The sequence below is a fragment of the Chiloscyllium punctatum genome, chromosome 2 (assembly GCF_047496795.1).
Source record: "Chiloscyllium punctatum isolate Juve2018m chromosome 2, sChiPun1.3, whole genome shotgun sequence".
Classification (NCBI taxonomy): Eukaryota; Metazoa; Chordata; class Chondrichthyes; order Orectolobiformes; family Hemiscylliidae; genus Chiloscyllium; species Chiloscyllium punctatum.
In genome coordinates, this window is record NC_092740.1 from 130616095 (window position 1) to 130640225 (window position 24131).

The 24131-nt window shown below is 39.7% G+C and overlaps 1 protein-coding gene across 1 annotated transcript in view; it reads left to right on the forward strand.

Annotated features, from left to right (window-relative positions):
- The window catches only part of tek (TEK tyrosine kinase, endothelial), a 121623-nt gene extending 102485 nt beyond the window's left edge, over nucleotides 1–19138 (forward strand). Inside the window, exons 17-23 of the mRNA XM_072589014.1 lie at nucleotides 8323–8513; nucleotides 9263–9376; nucleotides 10476–10546; nucleotides 12080–12120; nucleotides 12437–12533; nucleotides 16288–16387; nucleotides 17147–19138. Of these exons, the coding sequence (XP_072445115.1) occupies nucleotides 8323–8513; nucleotides 9263–9376; nucleotides 10476–10546; nucleotides 12080–12120; nucleotides 12437–12533; nucleotides 16288–16387; nucleotides 17147–17221 (689 nt within the window). The 3' untranslated portion in view covers nucleotides 17222–19138. The remainder of the gene's footprint in view (nucleotides 1–8322; nucleotides 8514–9262; nucleotides 9377–10475; nucleotides 10547–12079; nucleotides 12121–12436; nucleotides 12534–16287; nucleotides 16388–17146) is intronic.
- Nucleotides 19139–24131: the final 4993 nt, after the last annotated feature.

Sequence of the window (24131 nt, forward strand, 5' to 3'; positions counted from 1 at the left end):
ACAAGATTCCACAAGTTAGACTAGGTTAGCAAGGTCAGATCACAAGGAATCCATGTGGAGCTAGCCAATTGGATGCAAAATTGGCTTGTAGGCAGGAGACAGATGGTAATAGTGAGATGTTTGTCAGACTGGAGGCTTATGACCGGTGTTGAGTTCAATGCTTTTTATCACTTATATGAATGATTTGGATGTGAACATAGGAAGTATGGTTAGTTAGTTTGCAATTGACACCAAAATTGGTAGTGTAGTAGATAATGAAGAAGTTTATCTCAGAGTACCACGTGACCTTGATTAAATGGGCCAATGGGCCGAAGAGTGGCAGATGGAATTTAATTTAGATATATGTGAGGTGCTGCATTTTAGGAAAGCAAACCAGGGCAAGACTTGTTTTGTTAATGGTAGGGCCCTGGGAATGTTGCTGAACAAGGAAACCCAGAGGTGCAGGTGTATAGTTTCTTGAAAGTGGAGTCACAATTAGGCAGGCTAGTGAAGAAGTGAATTGGCACGCTTGCCTTCATTGATCACCGCATTGAGTATATGAGTTGGGACATTTGTGGAATACTGCATTCAGTTCTGGTGTCCCTGCTACAAGAAAGGTGTTACTAAACTTGAAAGGGTTTAGAAAAATTTATAAGGATGTTGCTGGGTTTGAGCTATAGGGAGAGGCTGAATAGGCTTGAGCATTTTCCCCTGGAGCACTGGAGGCTAAGGGGTGACCTTATTGAGATTTATAAAACCATAGGGGCATGGATCAAGTGAATAGCCACGCTCTTTTTCCCAGTGTAGCAGACGGCATAGGTTTAAGGTGAGGTGGAAAGATTTAAAAGAGACTGGGGGGCAACTTCTTCACAAAGATGTGGAACAAGCTGCCAAAGGAGGTGGTGGAGACAGGTACAATTACAATATTAAAAAGGCATTTGGTTGGGTCCATGAATAGGAATGATTTAGAGGGATATGGGGCAAATGCTGGCACATGGGACTAGATCAGTTTTGGATAACTGGTCAGCGTGGACAAGTTGGACTGAAGGGTCTGTTTCCGTGCTGTATAACTCTTATGAACCTATATGAAGGAGACATTTGCAAACCCCAGCAACATTTAATTTGTCATAATTTCTTTGCCCATTTGCCGTGCAGGTAGAGTGCAGGTGCTTATGGATCACATGCTGGACAAAGGTGATATGCATCATTTGCATAATCCATCATAGGTTATTGCAAATTAAACATTACTACTAACTTCACCAGCACTAAGATGCCAATGACATGAAAAGAGGCTAGCATTGGCCAAAGGTGAATCATTGTTTGTGGGGGACTAAATCATCTGTCATGTAGTTTCATACAGTTTGTACTGTATGAAATGAGAGTTTGAATGTTTGATGTGGGTCTGGGATAGGAAAGTGTTTTCAGTGTGGCAAGGACTCAAATTTGATATAATGAGCCTGCATGGCACCTTCAGCAGCTTGGTGCATGTGCAATGGCTGAAGCTGAATGACCGATGGAGACATGGCCTGTATTATTAGGGTACAGTGTTTCTCATTAAATGGAGTAGTATGTGCAGCTCTCATCTACAGGGTATATCACAGCTAACTCTTCTGAGACCCAGGAATGTCTTCCACTCCTTATGTTCCCAACATAGTTCATTTTCATCATGAGGGCTGTATGGTTAGGTCTGCACAGTGCCTTAGTGGTTAGCACTGCAGCCTCACAGCACAGGGACTTGGGTTCAATTCTAGCTTTGGGCGACTGTCTATGTGGAGTTTGCAAGTTCTCCCATGTCTGCGTGAGTTACCTCCCACAATTCAAAGATGTGCAGGTTAGGTGAATTGGCCATGATAAATTGCCCATAGTATTCAGGGATGTGTAGGCTAGGTGCATAGTCGGGCAAATACAGAATAATAGGCTAGGGGAATGGGTTTGGGTGGGTTACTCTTCGGAGGGTCAGTGTGAACTTGTTGGGCCAAAGGGCCTGTTTCCACACTGTAGGGGTTCTGTGATTTCTATCAGTGTTCTGCCCAGCCAATTCTGGGATGTTGGTTGTTGTGGCTGACTTCCTAATAAGTGAAGGCAGATAAACGAAGAGCAGGGCCAATGGCAAGACCTGAAGCAGCAGCAGGCTCTTGTGAACAACTCCAGCTTGGGGCTGCTGTGGTAGGGCCCCTCCGGATGCATAGGGTCTAAAGGAACTTTAGCGTTTTTCATTCAATTCCTGTAGATGAACATGATGCGGCGTTAATGCAGGGTCTGCATATCTTGGAATACCGTGATGGAATTATGCCAAAAGCTGATGTTAAACCTGAGACCTGCAGAAGTGGGAGGCTGTGACAGCTGTGAAGATGCTAGCTGTTTTGAACCACTTTGTAACTGGCTTCTTTCAATTTGTGATAGATGACCTGTGTGCAGCACTCCCTCGAAGCTGCACTCTGAGGGCCCATGCATAGTGATTGGTGTACTGATGTCACCTACAGCATTGACTTCCATTTCTGGAAGTCACTGCCACACACAGACTTTGGAGGTCCGCACAGAAGTAAAAAATTATTTGTATAACACTGCCAATGTGGGATCTCTCAGTCATGCACTCAAAAATGTAGCAGGTCAGTGACCAATGTCATTTATGCCATGGTCACAAGTTCATTTCATTTCTCGAAGGCAAAGTCAATACTAAAACCTGACATTTGGATTCAAAAGCACATTCTCCAGGTGAAGAGTGCCATCAATTGCATACACATGGCACTGAGATGATCCTATCACAACGTTGTGGAATTTTTCAACAGATTGGGGTTTCATTGAGTAATGTTCAAGTAATCTGCAATCTCCATTACAACTTCCTGGTGGTATGTGTTTACTGCTGTGGCAGCTGCCATGATTTGTACATTAGTGTTCCAAGCTATACCTGGTATGTTTGAGGATCCTTATAAAGCTGGTTACCTGGGGGGGCAAGAGCTACCCGCTGAGTCCATGGCTAATGATACTAATGAGCAGCCCCCGAACTGGTGCAGAGTGCAGATACAGTGCTGCCCATGCTTCAATCAGGGCCATGTGGAGCAGGTAATGGGGCTGAAGATGGGCTTCCACTGCTTGGACTGGTTTGGGAGTGGGGAGCCTCCACTACAGTCCAGCCAAAGTATGCTGCATCATCCTGGCATGTTGTACTCTGCAAAATTGGAGCAGACAACCAGGCAATAAGTTGGATGCTGAGGAACTGAGGAAAAAGGAGCAGTCTTCCAAGGAGGAAGATAAGGACATTGTGAAGAGAAAGATGTCCTTGGCCATGAGAGAGCTCAGCTGCATTAGGCACTAAAAGCAAGACAGGACCTGATTGATATCCAGTTCCAGAGGATGAGAGTTGGTTGCAACAAGTCTTCAGCCCAACAAGTCCACACCGACCCTCTGAAGACTGTCCCACCCAGACCCATTCTCCTACTACTCTGCATTTACCTCTGACTAATGCTCCTAACCTACATATCTCTGAACACTATGGGCAATTTAGCATGGCCAATTCACCTAATCTGCACATCTTTGGATTGTGGGAGGAAACCGGAGCACCCAGAGGAAACCCACGCAGACATGGGAAGAATGTGCAAACTTAACACAGACAGTCACCCAAGGCAGGAATTGAACTCTGGTCTCTGGAGCTGTGAGGCAGCAGTTCTACCCACTGAGCCACCATGCTGCTCCTTATAGACAATTGTAGGCAGTAAAATAGTCCTTGGTTATTACGCTAGCAGTGGTGTGGGGATGAACTTCAGCTTCTATTGCTTTTTTGATCATTTTTGGTGTCTGTAAATAAAAGTTTCTCTTTATGTGATGTATGTGATGTTCACCTCCTGGTCAATGATGAGTTGTGAGCCTTCAGTGGGCATTAAGGACAGAATAAAGTGATGTGAAGGCAGTGTTCATTTGGTAAATAGGTGATGTCATGTAAAGTGCATGATGTGTTAGTTAAACAGTGACAAGGGTGAGAGAATGGAGTTGTATGTATGATGGACTGTCAGCTATGTGTCACGGGAAGCATGGCTTTATGGTTGCTGTACCATTTTGTTACCAGTGAGTGTAACGCCACAATTGCCAATGTGTATCCAGATGCATAGCAATCTTTCAAAGATGGCATGGGTGCAAAGGATGGCTGTCTTTTGACTGGTATCCACTGAGTTAAGAATTGTTCTGGGAAAGTGGTAAACAATATTAGGCACCGATTAGGATGTATCTGCTTCTAAGTGCCTTACATATGGTACAATCACCGACGTAAACTAATTAATACTCTCAACATTACAAGGGTCTCTTACATAAAAGCAAAGTACTGCAAATTCTGGAGAAACACAGCAGGTCTCACAACAACTTTGGAGAAAGCAAGAGTTAATATTGACTCCAATATGATTCTTTGTTCCAAAGGTGAATCATAGTAGACTCAGAATGTTAACTTTGTACCTTTCTCTTCATAGAATAGAATCCCTACAGTGTGGAAACAGGCCATTTGGCCCAACAAGTCCGCACCAACTCTCTAATGAGTAACCCACCCAAACCCATTCCCCAATCCTATGTTTACCCCCTGACTAATGCACCTAATCTACATATCCCTGAACACTATGGGCAATTTGGCAAGGCCAATTTACCTGGCCTGCACATCTTTGGATTGTGGGAGGAAACCCTAGCAGACACTGACAGAATGTGCAAACTCCACACAGACAGTCACCCAAGGAGGGAATCAAACCCAGGTCCCTGGCTCTGTGAGGCAGCAGTACTAACCGCTGAGACATCGGACTGTCCAACCTGCTGCAATTTTGGCTTTTATGCAAGTCTGTCTTGCATTCTCCTCAAAACTTGACCCATTTTTGAGTTAGTGAATAAATATTCAAACACATAAAATGTAAAATTTATTGCACTACGTCAGTGCTTCTGAGACATTTTTCCCCACCGTGACCCAATCTCAAGGCTTGAAAATTGGTACAAACCTTCAGTGAGAATGAGAGAATGGGATGGGGGGCTATGAGAGCAAAGATCTGTTAAAGTGGGCTTACTACTTGTAACAATGATGCCTCAGAGCTCCTGACCCCAGAAACTTGGCTCCTCATTCCAGTGGGGGTCTTGATCACTAGCTTTTGGAGCGCTGCTTTTTCGTCAGGTAGTTAGTGGAGCAGGGTCATAAGACACAAAATTTATACTAAAAGATCAAAGTGTTATACACTGATGCGATGCATTGAACAAACCTAAATTGCTGTTACATCTTTAATCACTTCAAATGGGGTTGCAGGTTTCAATTCATTAATATGTAAATCCCAGAACTTCTTTGCAGATACATTCTATTTTGTTCAAAAAGCACACAATCTTTAGGCAGTCAGTCTATGTGACATTTTATCAATTCCTACTTTGGAAATAGAACCAGTCTGACTCAAGGTCAGGATACAGACAGTTTCTAACCTCACACCTTTAATGCATTGTCTTAGTTGATATATCACCTTTTTTAAAAAATAAATTTGTTGTCTTGGGACTGTGGCTTGAAAGAAGTTCTGGGATTTACATACTAATGAATTGAAATTGTAACCCCATTCTAAGTGATTAAAGACTTAACAGCAATCTAGGTTTGTTCAGTACATTGCATCAATTGTATGACACTTTGATCTTTTACTATAAATTCTGTGTTCTATAATCCTGACAAAGGAGCAGCACTCCAAAAGCTTGTACTTCCAAGTAAACCTGTTGTACTATAACCTGCTGTTGTGTGATTTTTAACTTTATTAGTGACATTTAATTATATTATTCTTAATAATTGTTCTTGGGGTTACATATATGGTACAAGGCCCCAGAGAATTCATCATATCACAGGTTTCAAATTTGAGGGGTTCTATTGGACAAGTGTTGTTGAATTCTAACAGCATTTCTTTTTATATATTTTCAATTTTTTTATATTTTCCACTCTGGCTAAGTGAGAATCTGCATGTTTTCAAGTGTTATCTCATCCAATTAACTAAATTTCAGTTTTACAAGAAAGTCTCTCTTAATTTTGAATTACTCTCTAATTTTACAGAACTGTGAAGGAAACAGCTGGAACATTCCAGTAAACAGAGACAGTTTATTGCCTTCCTGCATCCCTTGATCAGCAATGACTGACCCTATTATCCTGTGACTCTGTAATAGGTTAGCAACTAAAGGTACTCTGACTGGAAATCCATTTTATGAGAACAGTCAGTCTCTCAGAAATTTACTGGGGTAATTAACAGACAAAAAGCTTAGGTTTAGAGTTGACTACATTAAAAACCTGTTTCAATGATTTTCTGTAAAGGTTGAAAACTACAAAATATCATTAATTTTTGTTTTAGCATGAATTCACACAAAGTATTGCTTAGTATTCATTATTATTCATTAGTAGCTTCATGTTTAATATTCAAGAGACTTTTATGTTTAAGGGTCTGTCAAGTGTAAGATTTTAAAATTTTATCATGATCAGTTCCCACAAGAGCAGCAAAGGGACACACTCATTCTTTCCTTGCTGACCCATACAATTTTACAAATTATTATTCTACAAAAAGCTGTGTAATCTATCTTTACAGAGCTCTGCAGGGGAACCTTATAAATAAAGGAAAACTGGGACTGGAATACAATATTACAAGCCAGCAAGGGAGTGCATGGACAGGAATCTCATAAATGTATTAACTCTTGGTAGGCATTGCTTGTCCTCCAAAGAAACATTGCTTTCAGGATATCTTCACGGAAACCCATACTCTTAGACCTAAAAGACAACAGAAGGTTAATGCAAGATTTAGTAGAGATATTCAAAATCATTAAGGGTTTTATTACAGATACTAAAAAGAGCGAAACCATATCCAATGGTAGGAGGGTCCATAATCAGATGACACAGATTGAAGGCATTTAACAAAAGAAGCAGCGAAAGATGAGAATTATTATTTTAAAAAAAGATGTAGTGAGTTGCGACTTGGAATGTGTTGACTGAAAGGGTGATGTAATTGGATTCAGTTGTAACTTTCAAAAGTGAACTGAATAAATACTTGAAAAGAAAATTTGTAGGGCTATAGGGAAAGAACATCTGAGTGGGAATAATCAGATAAATCTTTTAAAGAGGTGCAGTGGCCTCCTGTGCTGCAATATTTTCTGAACTTCTCAACATCCGCAATTGGGACAATCTATGAGTCACTGTTTCTAATTGTGAGGAATTTATGCAGTGTGAATCACAGACTGGACTGATTTTTACAAAGCAGATTATAAATTAAAATAGTAGACAAAATCTGTTTCTAACTGTATATTTGTTTGGGAGGATTACTTTTTCTTTTTTCTTTCATGGGATGTGGATGTTGCTGCAAGACCAACATTTCTTGTCATCACTGTTACATTGGCCATAGTCAAGAGCAGCTAAGAACTAATCACATTGCTGTAAGTCTGGAGTCACATACATGTAGGCCAGATGATGTAAGGATGACAAATTCTCTTCCCTAAAGGAAGCTGGTGAACCAATGGGCCTAACAACAATCACTGATGCTTTCATGAACACCATTACAGAGAACTAGCTTTGTTAATATCAGAATGTATTAGTTGCATTTTATTTCATCTGTTCCTGTGAGAAGATTCAACCCACGTTCCCGGAGCAGTAGCATCAACATGAAGGTTGCTGAGGAAAGGTCACCAGACTCAATGTTAACTCTGATTTCTCTTCACGGATGCTGCCATTCCTGATGAGCTTTACCCACAACTTCTGTTTTTGTAATGATTTTAATTACAATTTTCATCCTTTACTTCAAAACACAGAAATGGAACAATCTTTGGTTAAGATCTCCTCATATCCGAGTATTGGAAACAGTTCTGAGATTGGGAAAGTAGAGCAGAGGATACTGATTATTTATATACAAAAAGGTTTCAATATTAATTATCTCATTCTTTCAAATCCTTTCATGACCTGGTGTCTACCTATCTCTGTACTCCCTTCCAGTGCCTACACCACTCTGGGATATCTAATCTAATCTTGAATTTCCTTGATTGTATTTGCTCTTTAAGCCCTAAAATCTGGAATTCCTTCCCTAAACCTCTCCATCTCACCACTCCTCTCTTCACTTTTAAGATGCTCCTTTAAACTTACATCCTTGACCAAACACTCAGTTACCTGTTGTAACGTCACCTTTGTGAATTGGGATCAAACTTTGTTTGATAAGATGTATGTGAAGCAGATTGGGGCATATAATGTTAATGATATTAGATCAATTCAAGCTTTTTTTTAATCTATGCACTTTCTCTTTTTCTCAGACAGTGCTGCTGATCACATCATCTTTCTGTAAAAAATCTGTACTCTGACTCTTCTGTGTGATCTTTATGCTCTTGCAGGATACTTGTACGTAGCAATTGAATTTGCACCACATGGAAATTTGTTGGATTTTTTGCGAAACAGCAGAGTGCTTGACACAGACCCGGCTTACGCTATTGCACATAGCACTGCTTCCACTCTGTCCTCACAGCAGTTGCTGCAGTTTGCAGCTGATGTGGCAAAGGGCATGGATTATCTCAGCCAGAAACAGGTTTGCTTTTTGTTGTGATGTTATCTCTGTCATCATCATTCTTATTTTCTCATTTGCATGTCACTTTTTTTTTCAGAAAAAAGGTGAGCTCACTATTTGTAAGTGTTATGTTCTGTTTTGGTTCAGTGTGGTTAAGGTGAGGGAAGCTGATATTTTGCAATGGGCTAATACATTTGAGTCCTCTGGGACATGAGTAGCAATCCAGTCCAGACTGATGGGATTTGGCCCCTCTAATATTACTTGTAAGAATACCATCAAGAAGAACTGAATGTCTACATTAGCAGAGATCTACAGAACATAATTTTCATTTTCCTAGTTCAACTGCTGAAGGTGAACAGATTAGTTCCTTGGAGCTCCATTTACTGTTTCTAACCAATCATAGTACTCAACCACTAAGATTCCCCAATGTGTGACAGACCAAAAGTTAAATTTGGATCTTCAATACCAGATTAACTGAATTCTTTTACTTCATAAGTTCTCTGCATGCACTGTTCAAAAATATCATTTGGAAATTAATAAGAAAATGTGTGAAAGTCAAACAGGCAAATTAGCTTCCCCAAAATTTATTCAGCTCTTGATTTTTTTTCTGTCATCTCCTAATTAATTTCCATCAGGCCTGTACTGAAGCAAGTATCATTTCAGAGGCTCTGACTTTGCTCGCTCAACCCATCTCCAGCTTTGTTGTGGCTGATGCTTGTTTAATACACCCATGCAATATCCATGTATTGATAGTGTTCTCTTTTGTTTAGTTTATTCACAGAGATTTGGCAGCTAGAAATATTCTTGTGGGTGACAACTATGTGGCAAAAATTGCAGATTTTGGATTGTCAAGGGGGAAGGAGGTTTATGTAAAGAAGACAATGGTAAGTGCAAGATATTACATGTTATGAAATCACACGTGCAGATCTCTAAGAACAGTAAGGTTCATGGTGCCTGCAGCTATCCCGGTCCAGAGCTTCGGAATCCCCTCCATAAACCTCTCCACAACTTTGATAATTTCTTCTAGATTTCTTTTTTTAACATTTACTTACTCACAGATATAGGCAACCCTGGAAAGGCTAATACATTTTCCCCAATCCAAATATGCCTTCATGAACAAGCTACCTTCTTGAACCACTACAGTACCTCCTTTGCAGAGGTATTTTTTATCAAAGTGATAACTTGCCAGGTCATTTCAGAGGGCATTTACTGTGAGTATGCTATCACGTTTTTTTAAAAACTGCCATTCCCAGGATGTCAGAATCCTTGGCTACGCCAGTTTTGTTGCCCATTCCCATAATTGCCTTTGAAAAAATGGTGGTAAGTTCTCTTCTTTGCAGTCCCTGTGGTGAAGCCACACCCACAATGACATTAGGGAGAGGAGATTCAACATTTTGACCTCATGAAGGAATCACAATATAGTTTCAAGTCGAAATGGTTTGTAGGACAGAAGGGAGCTTGTCAGATTTGGTGTTACTAAATTCCAGTTCCTTGTCCTTCTGGGTGGCAGAAACCACAGAATTGAAAAAGACTGAAGATATTTTTGGGGGAGCATATCAAATGACATTTTGAATGTAGAGGGCAATTTTCAGAAACTTTGTTCCCTCTATTCAATCAGAAATATCAAAGTTTCAATTTTCTGTTGATCTTTGGAATAGCGGATGCATGACAAATTGTACTAACCATTTACTGTGCCCACCTTTTTATTAAATAACTTTCAACCAACAATGCAGGATCCCACATCAGGAGGAATCCTCAGAAATGAATGCCTTATCCAGTAGATCACCTATGAACAGAATCATTCTGAGCAGCCAGTGTACCAAAAGCCCATGGCACCCCAACAGAAGTTTAATTGGAAAAATGAAGTGCTCTGCATTAAAATCAATCAGATAGAAAACCATGAGTTGTACACTTGGTGCAAGGGCATGAAATATATTATTTTTACTTTATATTTATTCACTGCTGTTTATTCCATTCTAATAGGGAAGGCTGCCAGTCCGGTGGATGGCCATTGAATCCTTAAATTACAGTGTCTATACCACAAACAGTGATGTGTAAGTTCCTTTTTCACAGTGAATGTGCTGGGATCCCAGCTAAATATTAATGTGATCATATGCATGTTGCCTTTTTCAAAGTGGATGCAACAAAATCCATGAAATTAATTTCTAGGATGAAAGGCCTGTCCTACAATGATTAAGTTAAATTGTCCTAGGCTCTGAAATTGAGAGGTATTGACAGGATAAATGCTGCAAAGGTCTTGGCCACAGATAGAACATAGATCATAGGGCCATAATTTTAGAACATGAAGTTGTCCATTTAGACTGAGCCATAAAGAAATGTCTTCACCTAAAGAATTGTGAAGCTTTAGAGCTTAAGCTAATGCTCAGGTCAGAGATTTGGACTCAGAATTGAAGAATATGGGAATAATATGGGAAGGGGGTGGAGATGGAGTAGAAGTTCAGACATGATCATATTAATAGAAGAAGCAGGTTCAAGGAGCTAAGTAAGTGACAACTGATTATGATGTCCTTATTTCATATGCATACTCCCTAAACTCTTGTGGCAGTATTATTGGCTTTATGTCTGAGCCATGAGATCTGAGTTCAGCTCCAGAAGTGTGAAATAACATCTCTGAACAGATTAATTAGAAAATATCTGCATAACCCCTAAAAGGGGAGGGGCGGTGCTCCTGTGGTGCAGTGGTAATGTCCCTATCTTTAGAGCCAGGAAGCCCAGGTTAAAGTCTTCTCCTGGAGTGTATAATAACATCTCAGAGTAGATGGAATAAAATAAGTGCATAGTCCCTAATCTGGTACTAAGTTTACAATTGCACAGCGAAGGACAAATACCAAAGGGGTACTAGGAAGGAACTGAACCAATCGGTATATTGTTGTTTTGAAGCAGGGCTCTCCTGAGCTTCGGATTTAATAAGATTACCGAAACAGAGTTTATCAGGAGTTTTATTCTGCAGCTGACTGCATTTTACGTACTGTGGCAGTGTGCTCAGTGCTGACATTGCTTGACAAAAATGGATAAAAAATAATTTCCATCATTGTATCCCTCATCCTGTTTAGCACCTTTAAAAAAAGCTTTTAAAAGGATGATCAGAACATTTCCCAGACTCTTGACTGCAAGGAATGGTAGACCTCACCTTCTTGCAACTCACTTAAAACTGGGATTGATTCCCTCTTGAGTAGCTAAAATGAATTGTGACTTGCGATAAGTAAAGTGGTGGATTTGTTTAGCACTGATATTGCTTTGTAAAGAAACATTTTTCATTTTACATGATTCATACAACAGATACTGGAATCTATGGTTCCCCCACATTTGACTGTTCAAGTTATAATATTGCAGATCACCTTGATCAGGTGACCAAGCTGTGCCAGATCCAACCAGTTCTAGAGAGGCAATCTGATCCACTAAATTACTGCCAAAAAGGTGCTGATATGAAATTTGATGTGTTCAGAAGCAAATTTATCTGTGTGTATTTGTGTCTTAATTATACAGCCTCTGTTTATACAGTTAAATAGGTTATTTTCATGTTTGCAAGTTTAACCTGTTGCAAAATTTCTCACTGTGTTCTGTAGATGGTCATATGGAGTTCTTTTGTGGGAGATTGTCAGTTTAGGTAAGTAACATCATTAAACATTATTCATATTGTTCTATAATAGTCAAAATAGCCAATCTGTAATATTCCAGACTCCCATTGGGACAGGTTTTCCTGGCCATTAATCTTGCAGAACGTGCAATGATGTGAGCACTTTACAGGCAGAACTTGTGTGACTGACGCGCTGTGAAGATAGATGTATAACTAGTGGTGGATTCCTTATTATTGATGTTACAGTAAATAACTGAAAGTTTTAAAACTATGTTCACACTTTGCAGATAGTTCTGGGAAAGGCATTGAGGTAGTAAAATATTCCTACTTTAATCTCTGCAACTAGGTGGCACCCCCTATTGTGGAATGACCTGTGCTGAACTTTATGAGAAATTGCCGCTTGGATACCGGATGGAGAAACCACTCAACTGTGTTGATGAAGTGTAAGTTTCTGACAAGCTTTCTTAATGGGGTCACTGGGAGCTGCCTTTCCTCCATTAATGCTGAAACCTTGTGTGTTGCATAGAAGGCAGCACATAGACTCCCAACAGTGTGGACGCAGGCCATTTGGTCCATCAGGTCCACACCAACCCTCTGAAGAGGATCCCATGCTCACCCACACTCCCCCACCCTATCCATGTAAACCTGCATTCCCCATGGCCAATCCACCCAACCAATACATCCCTGGACACTTTAGGCGATTTAGCATGGCTAATCCACCTAATCTGCATATCTTTGAACTGTGGGAGGAAACAAGAAGACCTGGAGGAAACCCAAGCAGACACAGGGAATTCTCAAACACCACACAGACAGTTGCCCAAGGCTTAAGTTGAATCCAGGTCCCTGGCGCTGTGATGCAGTAGTCCTAACCACTGAGCCACTCTGCCACTTGTTCAGTTCTATTCCATACCTGGAAATGTTGTCCAAATACAATGTTGTTATTCATATCAAGAGAATATAAAAGCAGGGATATACTTCTGAGGCTTTTTAAGGCTTTGGCAGACCACATTTAGAGTAGTGTGAGCAATTTTGGGCTCCATACCTCAGGAAGGATATATTGGCCTTGGGGCAGGTCCAGAGGAGCTTCACGAGAATGATCCCAAGAATGAAAGGCTTAACATAGGAGGAACATTTGAGGACTCTGGGACTATACCTGATGGAGTTTAGAAGGATGAGGGGGGTTCTAATTGAAACTTACAGCATACTGAATGGTCTTGACAGAGTGCACTTGGGAAGATGTTTCCATTGGCAGGAGAGACGAGGCCTGAGGACACAGCCTTAGAGTAAAGGGAAGACCTTTTAGAACAGAGATGAGGAGAAACTTCTTTAGCCAGAGAGTGATGAATCTGTGGAATTCATTGCCACAGAGAACTGTGGAGGCCAGGTCATTGAGTAAATGTAAGAGAGAGATAAATAAGTTCTTGATTGCCAAGGGGATCAAAGATTACCAGGAGAAAGTGGGAAAATGGGGTTGAAAAACCTATCAGCCATGATCGAATGGCAGAGCGGACTCGAAGGGGCCAAATTAACTAATTTCTGTTCTTATGGTCCAATACTAAAATGTGGATGAGTTAATGTTCTTTGTTAGTAAATTTGTTTTGTTATTTTAGTTTGACCATTGTGTAGTTTTTCATTGAGGGGAGAACTTCTGCAGGTTCCTCTGATCTCGAGCTGTACCTTGTGGAAGGTCAAAATGGATGACCTTGCAAAGCAGCAGAAGCAGCCATTTCACTGTTTCTCTGTGAGGTTCACTGATCATCTGCTGAAGATGAGTCTAGGTGATCATGTTCTGAATTCTCAAGGAAAGCTATTGACAAGGACATTCTTCAGACAACTCTCCCACTTGTTGTAATGTTAAAGTGGCTTTCCTATTTAGACAAATCATTTTCTTTTAAACTTCCTTCTTTCCCATCAAATCGCTGTTCCTCTGTTGTGCCTGTCATAGACAAGTCAATCCAAACCCCTCAGATCATCAGATATCCACTTTGGAAATAGAACCAGTCTGTCTAAAGATTGGGATACAGACAAACTCTAACCTCACACCTTTAATGCATTGTCTGAGCTGTGATGTCACCTTTTGTTATAAAACCTCAGGTTATCTTGGGAAGGTGGCTTAAAAGAAGTTGCAGGATTTACATATTAGTGAACTGAAACCTGCAACCCATTCTAAAAGATGAAAGTCTTAACAACAATCCAGGTTTGTTCAATATACCATTTCAGTTGCTTGACACGTAACCTTTTGATATAATTTCTGTGTCTTATGGTCTTATACTCCACAACCACCTTATGGAGGAGCAGTGCTCCGAAAGCTAGTGCTTTCAAATAAACCTGTTGGACTATAATCTGGTGTTGTGTGATTTTTAACTTTGTCCATCACAGGTTCCTACACATCATTGCTCAGTGATGCCCAATTTGGATTCCACCAGGTCCACTCAGCTCTTGACCTCATTATAGCCTTAGTTCAAATATGGACAAAAGAGCTGAGTTCCAGAGGTGAAGCATGAGTGACTGCCCTTAACGTCAAGGCCATATTTGACATTAAGTGGCATTGAGGAACCCTAACAAAAACCTTGGAATCTATAGAAATCAGGGGGTGAACTCTCCACCAGTTGGTGAAATACAGAGGAAGATGGTTGTGGTAATTGGAGGTCAGCCACCTCAGGTCCAGGACATCTCTGCAGGAGTTCGTCAGGGTTGTGTCTTCAGCCCAAACAGCTTCAGCATCTTTATCAGTTACCTTCCCTCCATCATAAGGTCAGGAGTGGGAATGTTCACCATTCGTGACTCCTCAGATACTGGATCAAGCCATTTTCAAACACAACAAGATCTGGACAATATCCAGGCTTGGGCTGACAAGTGCCAAGTAACATTCACTCCACACAAATGCTAGGCAATGATCATCTCCAGCAAGAGAAAATCAGCCCACTGGCCCTTGACATTCAATGATGTTATCATCACTGAATCCCCCACTGTCAACATTCCACAGATTAGCACTGACCAGAAACTCAGCCGAACACACCATATTAATACAGTAGCTACAATTGGGCTCACCATATTAATACAGTAGCTACAAGAGCAAGTCAGAGGCCAGGAGTAACCCACCTCCTGATTCCCCAAAGTCTGTCCACTATCTGCAAGGAATAAACCAGGATTGTGATGGAATATTCCTCCTTTACCTGGATCAATGCATTTTCAACACATCCAAGATGATGGACACCATCTAGGACAAAGCCACTTCATTGGCACAACATCCACATGCACACATGCCCTTCATTACTATCCTTAGTAGCAGGAGTGTGTGCTATCTACAACATGCTCTATAGATATTCACCAAAGACTCTTAGACAGCACATTCCAAACCTGCACCCACTTTCATCAAGAAGGAGAAGGGCAGCAGATACATGGGAAATCCACCATCTGCAAGTTCCCCTCCAAGCCACTCAACATCTTGACTTGGAAATATATCACCATTTCTTCACTTTCGCTGGGTCAAAATCCTGGAATTCCTTCCCCAAGATCATTCTGGGTCTGCTCCAACACATGGATTGCATTGATTCAAGGTAGCAGCTCACTACCACCTTCAAGGGTAACGAGGGATGGGCAATAAATGATGGCCATGTCCCTTGAAATAATAAAAATACAGAGCTGGCCTGACTACATAGAATTATTGGAGAAAGTGAGGACTGCAGATGCTGGAGATCAAAGTCAGAGTGTGGTGCTGGAAAAGCACAGCTGATCAAGCAGCATCTGAGGAGCAGGAGAATCGACTTTTTGGGCATAAGTTCTTCATCAGGAATGAGCTAATTCCTGATGAAGGGCTTATGTTAGAAATGTCGATTCTCCTGCTCCTCGGATGCTGCCTGACTGGCTGTGCTTTTCCAGTACCACACGCTTTGACTACATCGAATAATATAAAATTTTCTAGCATAGAAACGAAACTCACCTTCTCACAACCTCCTTTTTTTCTGTTTTCCCTTGTGTTTATCCAGCTTTTTTTTAAACACATTTAGACTGTTGATTCCAACTTGTCCCTGCGGTGGTAATTAGGTCCCACTTTCTAGCGAAAGAGATTTCTTTGGTGGATACAGAAATGATGCAGCTTTAAAGTTGCTCCAACTTTACATTCAGTCCAACAGCAGATATAGTGTTTGCAATAAGGGGCATATTGTTATAAACAGTGTTATTCAAATCTTTCAGATATGAGTTAATGCTCCAATGCTGGCGTGAGAAGCCTTACGAGAGGCCAACATTTGCTCAAATACTGGTGTCCCTCAATAGGATGCTGGAGGAAAGGAAGGTAAGCCTGAACAGATTAACAGAGAGGAACTGTACTTAAATGGAACTGTGCTTTGGGCAACTGAAGTACATTGTTCTACTCTTATATCTAACTGTATCAAACAATAGAACTGCTCAGCATTGGGAGAGACCATTCAGCCCATTGAGTTTCTACTAACTATTTGAAGGACCTAGCCCAATGGTTTGATCCCTATACAGTTTCCCCATAAATGTGTATTGATGAATTTGCTTCCACCACACTTTCAAGCAGTGCATTCCAGATCATAATGATGTACTATGTACAAAAATTAACTTTAATTTATCCCCATGGTTTTTTTTGCTAACAATCTTGAATCTGTGTCCTCGAGTTAGAACACTCTGCTAGTGGAAATAATTTATCCATGTTTACATTATTTTTAAAACCCAAAATTTTCCTCAATTTTCTCTGCTCTGAAAAAAGGAGAGAAATCCTGACACCTATTCACACTGAGGAGAGAGTGAGGACTGCAGATGCTGGAGATCAGAGCTGAAAATGTGTTGCTGGAAATTCAGGAATTCCTGAAGAAGGGCTTATGCCCGAAACATCGATTCTCCTGTTCCTTGGATGCTGCCTGACCTGCTGCGCTTTTCCAGCAACACATTTTCAGACCTATTCATACTGAACCTGGTTTCTGGAATGACAGCTCAGGCTTGCTCCTTTAATGTAATGATGCGTTCTTCTGATGTGAAACTGATCAGATAAGATCCATGACATTTGTTTATTGTTTGTGTATTCATTTAGACCTACGTGAACACAACGTTGTTTGAGAAATTCACGTATGCAGGTATTGACTGCTCTGCTGAAGAGGCTGGGTGAAACACTCCATGTGGAAACAACAGTTATGAAAAAAATGAGCCAAATTGTGTTTTGTAAACTTTTGTAAAATACAGAATTGCCAACACAAATAATGCACTATAGAATATTTTTGATTCCAAAATAAAGAAGTGATTGGTTAAGAATTACCAATAAAAGTTGACTAAGATAATGTGTTGCTATTTGGACCAGTTTTCAAAATCTGTTACAAACTTCGAATTGTTGCTTTATATATTGCACTTTGCATTTTTGTGTGTACAAAGTAGGTGAATTGACCAGGGATCTGTTTGGGACATTCAGATTGGTGAAGATAACCATTCACCTAAAAAGTGCTTCAGCTTTAACTCCACATACTTTCCTAAATTCCCAGTAAAGTCAGAACCGCTAGTATTGAAACAAAATTGCCTCAAATTTTATTACAGGCATTGAAAATATACTATAGAACAATGGGAGCAAATACCAATTCTGCAAGTGAAATTCCTCTGTTACTTTAGTGAAGGTGTTAATTCAAGCATTTTATTTTAGTAAGTGGAATTTAAAATGAATATGCTAAGTGTTTATACTTTATTATCCCACATTGTAATCTCATGGCTGCAGGGTGAAAAAAGAACCAATAAGATGACATAGATAGATACATGGAGGTCAATTATAAGACAGACCTACATTTATACAGCACCTTTCACAAGCTCAGAAGATACCAAAATACATTACAGCCAGTGTAATTAATCACTGTTGTAATGTAGGAAATGGTGCAACCAATTTGCACATCATGAACAGAAATGTTATAAGTGATCAAATACTGGTAATCACATTGTAGATGATAGTCAAGAGATAAATATGGGCTGTCCAGGGCACTAAGGAGAACTCTTCTACTTTATGAAAAGGGGAGTGGAATCTTATGGTCCATCCAAGAGGGAGAGAAGGCCTAGGTTTAACATCGCATTCTAAATGATTAGGTTTTGTATATTGTCCAGTTTTGGGAAAAAAAACCCGCAACTGTCTGGAGGTTAATTGATCAGAGTGAACATCATGAACCTTTGTTTAATGGTGACAATGGTGCTAGATAGGGCTTAAGACTGTTGAGTTGTTTCAAACCTGGAAGATGGATCTGTATAGTATTTAAATTTGTCATTTGATAAATATCTCCATATCTGCCAATTATCACTTTGTGTATTGTTCGTTGAGCCTCCATGCTAACCTTGAATAAGAAAGCATAGTTGTAGTTGGGCTATAGTTGAGCAGTTTAAACTATAAGAGTTGAGATTTCTTTGGGTAGCTAATCCAAACTCCTTAAGTAATTAGAGTTTGCTACAATCATTTCTGCAATTATTATCATGGTCAGAGTTAATATTTAAAAAGGGATCAGTTGTATAACAGAAATAATTCTTGTCAGGATATTAATTTCTTTAGTTAATTGAATGTCTTGTTATTTTCGGAACCAATGACTTCAACATTTTTTATATAAAATTAATCTAATCCTGATATCCTTGTGCTTTTATATTTTTGGATTTCAAAGAATGTGTAAAAAAAGTTGCATTAAATTGTTTTTCTCTCTGAAACTGACCTATTTGATTGCAGCTACAATAGTTTACTTTTGGTAGCGTTGCCATATATACTCAGAAGGTAATATTTTTAATCTGCTTTCTTGATTATTGTATCAATATTTGAGTCTGGTTACATGCATGCATGCATAATATTTATACCTATTTGTAAGCATTTTCGCCAAGTTACAAGCTGTATGGATATTTTAGCTCAAAGTTAAATTAGAAAGGATGGCAGTGAGATATATTTTTATGTACAACTTGCTAATCATGGCTCCAACTATCTTGGTGCTATATTGGATTTGATCAATCAAGAACTTACTTTTCTTAAAATTCTGTTTGGAAAGATAATAAATTTATACTCGGTTTCACTAAGTTACCATATTTCATCACTGTGCATCAATTTAATTTGTTTGAACAAATAAAACATACTTGAAGCACCTGGAGAAGACAAAACAGGCAGAAGAAAGTTTCAGTGCTATGCTGAGAATACTAATTGCTTTATGGACCCTTACCTCTCAATGACAGAGATCCTAGGCTAAATTGTTTTAAAAATATATTTAAACATGATTGCCAAGATATACAAACTATGATGAAAAAGTTGAAAACAGGACCTTATTACAGCATTTGTAGAAAAAAACTACTTTCTTCAATTACAGCACTTGGAAACAGATGAACTTGAAATGTTTTAAGACATACAAAGGTGGTAATTCCAGCACAAAGGCGCATTATTTGAAATGCTGTGCCAAACGTAGTACTAATTCACAGCCAAAACAAATTAATAACGCACATTTTTCTAAACTTTCCATGTAACATGTTTCCTTGCAATATGTGGAGAACATTAGCATTTTGCTCAAATGGGCTAGACAAATTTAAAGTTGCACAGCAATATTTTATTAATGGTACACTCAAACTAAAACAGGATTGAACTATTCAGTTTGTACAATCTTGATGTGAGTGTATTAGCCATAGTATAAATGGCTTTTGCAATCAGTTTATGGAAAGGGAAATTAAAAAAAGCCAAGATTTTTGTTTTTGATGGAATACCATGATCATCATTCATTACCTGTGTTTCAGTGAGAATAGGTCTGGACCCTTCACCTCACAATTAAATTGCTTTCCATTATTCACCATTTAAGATTCTCTTAAGAGTAGTCATTTATAAACAGAGTTAAAAATCACACAACACCGGGTTATAGTCCAACAGGTTTATTTGGAAGTACTAGCTTTCAGAGCACTGCTCCTTCTTCAGGGATACAGACAGACTCTGATCTCACACTTTTAATGTATTGTCTGAGCTGTGATGCCACCTTTTGTTATAAAATTATGTTATCTAAAGAAGATCACTTAAATGAAGTTCTGGGATTTATATATTAGAGAACTGAAACCTGCAACCCATTCTAAAAGATGAAAGATTTAACAATCCAGATTTGTAAAATTTATAATTTCTGTTGCATGACATTGTAACCTTTTGCTATAAATTCTGTGTCTTATGATCTTACACTCCACAACCAGCTGCTGAAGCAACAGTACTCCAAAAGCTAGTGCTTCCAAATAAAGCTATTGGACTATAGCATGCTGTTGTGTGATTTTTAATTTTGTCCACGCCAGTCCAACACCAGCCCCTCCACATCATTTATAAACAGGTGCTGGATGGTTGCTGGCATTATCAAAACGAAACGACATAGAATCTCTTTAAAAGAAAAGCAAGATTTTTAAAAATGGAGATTGGCCAGGGGTGGGAGGGCAGTCGTTAAAATGATTTCCCTTTATTCTATGCCAGATTCACAGTGGGTACGTATAGGGTTCCCATCTCACTTTCCAAACAAGCATTAGAAGATGTAAGAAAGAAATTTGCCTGACTTGTCTGTTTCACTTTTTGGGGAATTATGTGCACCAACAGTTCAGCATGTTGGGGATAGTAATGATAGGTTTTGCATCCTATAATGATATGGAGGCATGTTATGCCTACGTGTAGACAACCAGAAAAATGTGACACTTGTCTTTAAAGTGAAGCAGACTATAATTTTTTTCTTCAACCAAAACAGGGATTACTTATTACAATTCGGCATGGTCACACTATGAAGCAAAGGGAAGTGCACTCAAAGCTTTGAGAATATGAGCTAAACACTGCCGTAGGCTGCTTTCCAAGCAGACAAAGATTTTCTACACTTTAAGTTATGCAGTTTAACCATGCTTCTTGCTTGTTCAGAGGCCAGAGATGGCATTAGTTTTACTGATGATTTATATTACACACGGAGGTTTCATTTTCGTGTATAACGGAGATCCCAGTGGGAAGTTACAGGAAATATACTTGCAAATATATGCAAAAATCTGTGCTGGTAAAGTATGGGTCATGATCAGAGATGCTAACTAATGTCAATCTCCAATAGTAGAAACAATATATGAAAGAAAAACATAACCAGCAGTTTAGAAACTGTGCAGTGGTCACAATTTCACTATTAATTGTAATTCTGGCTTAAAGTGAACTGACATATACTTTTTTGGGAGTGCTGGGATGAGGGGAATGGGTGCAAACAAAGAATTTTTATTAACCACGGAACCATGCAAAGTAATGTTTCTGTTGGAATGAAATTTTCTAAAAATATGTAATAAAATTTCTGCATGTTTGATTAATTTAATGATTAGATCCACCCCAACAACTGACAAGCTTCATGATTAGCCATTCAAGGTCAAAGTTCTCTCATCTTCCTCATCTTGTTGTTGAGTTATTTTGCCCTTTTTTGCTAAATTGAATTCACCTCACTCTCGCTTGGACTCTGGTTCCCTTGTTAATATTAGTTTCTCCAAAGAAGTTGTTGCCTGCACCGCCAGCCCCCACATCACACACCCTCAAGCATCCAGTATTTGTGTGTGATGGTGAAAAGATGAACTAATCCTGTTCTCACCCACAGAAGAGCATAGTTCTAGCAAAAATCACAAAAGAGAGACCAATAATAAGAATCCTGGATGGTGTTTGCTTTTTCCTGTTCAAATGGCACTCTGCCATTTGTCAACTTCTGCTGTGACTACCATTGAACTAAGAAGGCCTGAGTCAAGTTTCCTTACGGTCTCTGCTCTTCCTCCCATTGTTGGACAGTTAAGCCTTTTTCCTGTTTGTGTTCTAACTCCACAACGCGGCGTCCTTTCTGCTCCTGACAGTGTGTTCTTTGTGCAAGGTTCTACTGTTTGTGAAACTCTGCTCTCATGTTTTGAGAAATTGAAGTGAATGCCTGCTTCTCAAGGACTAAGTTAAAAATCATGGCAACAACCACTTGTACCTAACACCTTAACACTCAACAACATTAACAGCTGCAACTGAGGAAATTGTCTTAGGGGGCTTAACAAGTGCAATATGATCAAATTCGGACCCCAAGTCATGCAGAGATCAGGTCGAATGTTTGATCGCTGTGGTAGGTTTTAAGAAACATATAAAAAGGACTAAAGATAGTTAGAGCATCAGAGAGTTTAGGGCAGTGTTGTCACAGTAGAAGTTGAAAAATGACAGAGTGCCACTTGAACGGGAAAAAGCAAACACCATCCAGGATTCTTATTATTGGTCTGTCTTTTATGATCTTTGCTCTCTTCTGTGGGTGAGAACAGGATTAGCTCACCTTTTAACCATCACACACAAATACTGGATGCTTGAGGGCGTTGTCAAAGAGCCTTGGCTATTGAAGTAATGAACACCAATGCTGGAGCCAAAAATACTGAAGGGAGCAGAACTGGATAGCACTTAATACTCCTTATCTGACCAATGCAGACAAAAAAAAATTTGGAAGGCAATAAAAATGATACAGTTCCAGAGACAATGTTTGCTCATTCTCAAAAACTGACCATAACTGACTCAATCGAAAAAAGAAAAGCATATATTTTTATATTTGACAGACTGGGATATCAAATAGTATTTGAATATTGCCCAGATTGGTAACCATCACAAGTCTCTGACTCCTTACCACAATTAAGACAGTGTTTCCTGGAAAGCTTTCTTCAGGATTTCGAGCGACTGAACTCTATCCTGCCTTGGCTCTGCCTTGTAAACTGATGATTCCTATACCTTGCTTTCAGGGTAATATCAGTGCAGCAACAACTGGATGAGCAACAATTGGGTCCTTCCATCAGCTTTATGATCATTTAACTGAACAAAAACGGCAATCATTTTTGTGGGTATTAATTCTCTTAAAAAAGGTTACACTATGATTTTGCTTTTCTTTGAAAAAGCTATTTCTATCACAAGAAAAAGAAAATCATCTGCAAGCCAAAAGTGCCCTTGTACTGATCTTAATCATACATGTTGGTCATAAAAAAATGAAAACTTACTCTTGCTAATTTTCAAACATAACAAAGGCAAATGTATGTTGTAACAAGGATAACAAAGCCTTATTAGCAGATTGAACTACACACACATGGTTCAAATTACACCGTGTTACAAAATGTCAAGCTCCAGAAATGACTATCTGGCCATTGGAAAATCCCTTCAGGACTCCTTGTCAATATTCTCCCTTCCCAACCCTCCCGCAGGTACTAACTCCTTCCTGGAACATCCCATGAATGATCCTTTGATAGTGACTGTCAGTAGTTTATTTGACTACAGTTGTTTTACAGTGAACCTTATCCCATTGTCAGCCAAGGGGTTATCAATGCTCTTGTTTGTAGTAAGGGATCTCCTCCCTCCCATCCACCCACCTCCCCCCACCACCTTCCCCCCCCCCCCCACCAACCCCACCACCTCCCCCCACCCCCCCCCCCCACCCCACCCCCACGCCGCACACACCCAGGCCCTCATTAACTACACAGGAATCTCAAATTCTCAGAGCACAGCCCACAGTTTTTCCAGCACGTCTGTGTGGTGGGCAAGATACCTCACTGCGATCAAATGTGCTGAAAGTCTACACTCTAATCTCCAAACACACATGCTTCCTGTTTGTTCAATCAATAGCTTTGAACCTGGGGCCCACAGACAATGTGGGCGAGTAGAGTGTGGCTCACTCACACACACACACACTGCAGAGTTAGCTGCCTGTCCCAGTTAGGAGCAAAACCCACAGGGAGGAACACTGAGGACAGCAGCCATAAGTAACTACCAATAAGTCAGGTTTTCTTAAAAACATTATTAAAACTTTACTTACATGCTACAATTTCAAACAATCTATAGTTTTGCAATTTTGAGGATGTAAGAATGGCCATAATGAATAACCCATTTGAAAAAGGTTCTGCTTTTGAGAACCACTGTTATACATCGCGATGAAGCAGTCTCATGGAACAAACAATGATTCATGATTTAGGGGCGGCATTGGTCTAATTGTATCATTATTCGACTGTTAATCCACAGACCTTGGTAATGTTCTGGGGACCCGGGTTTGAATCCTGCA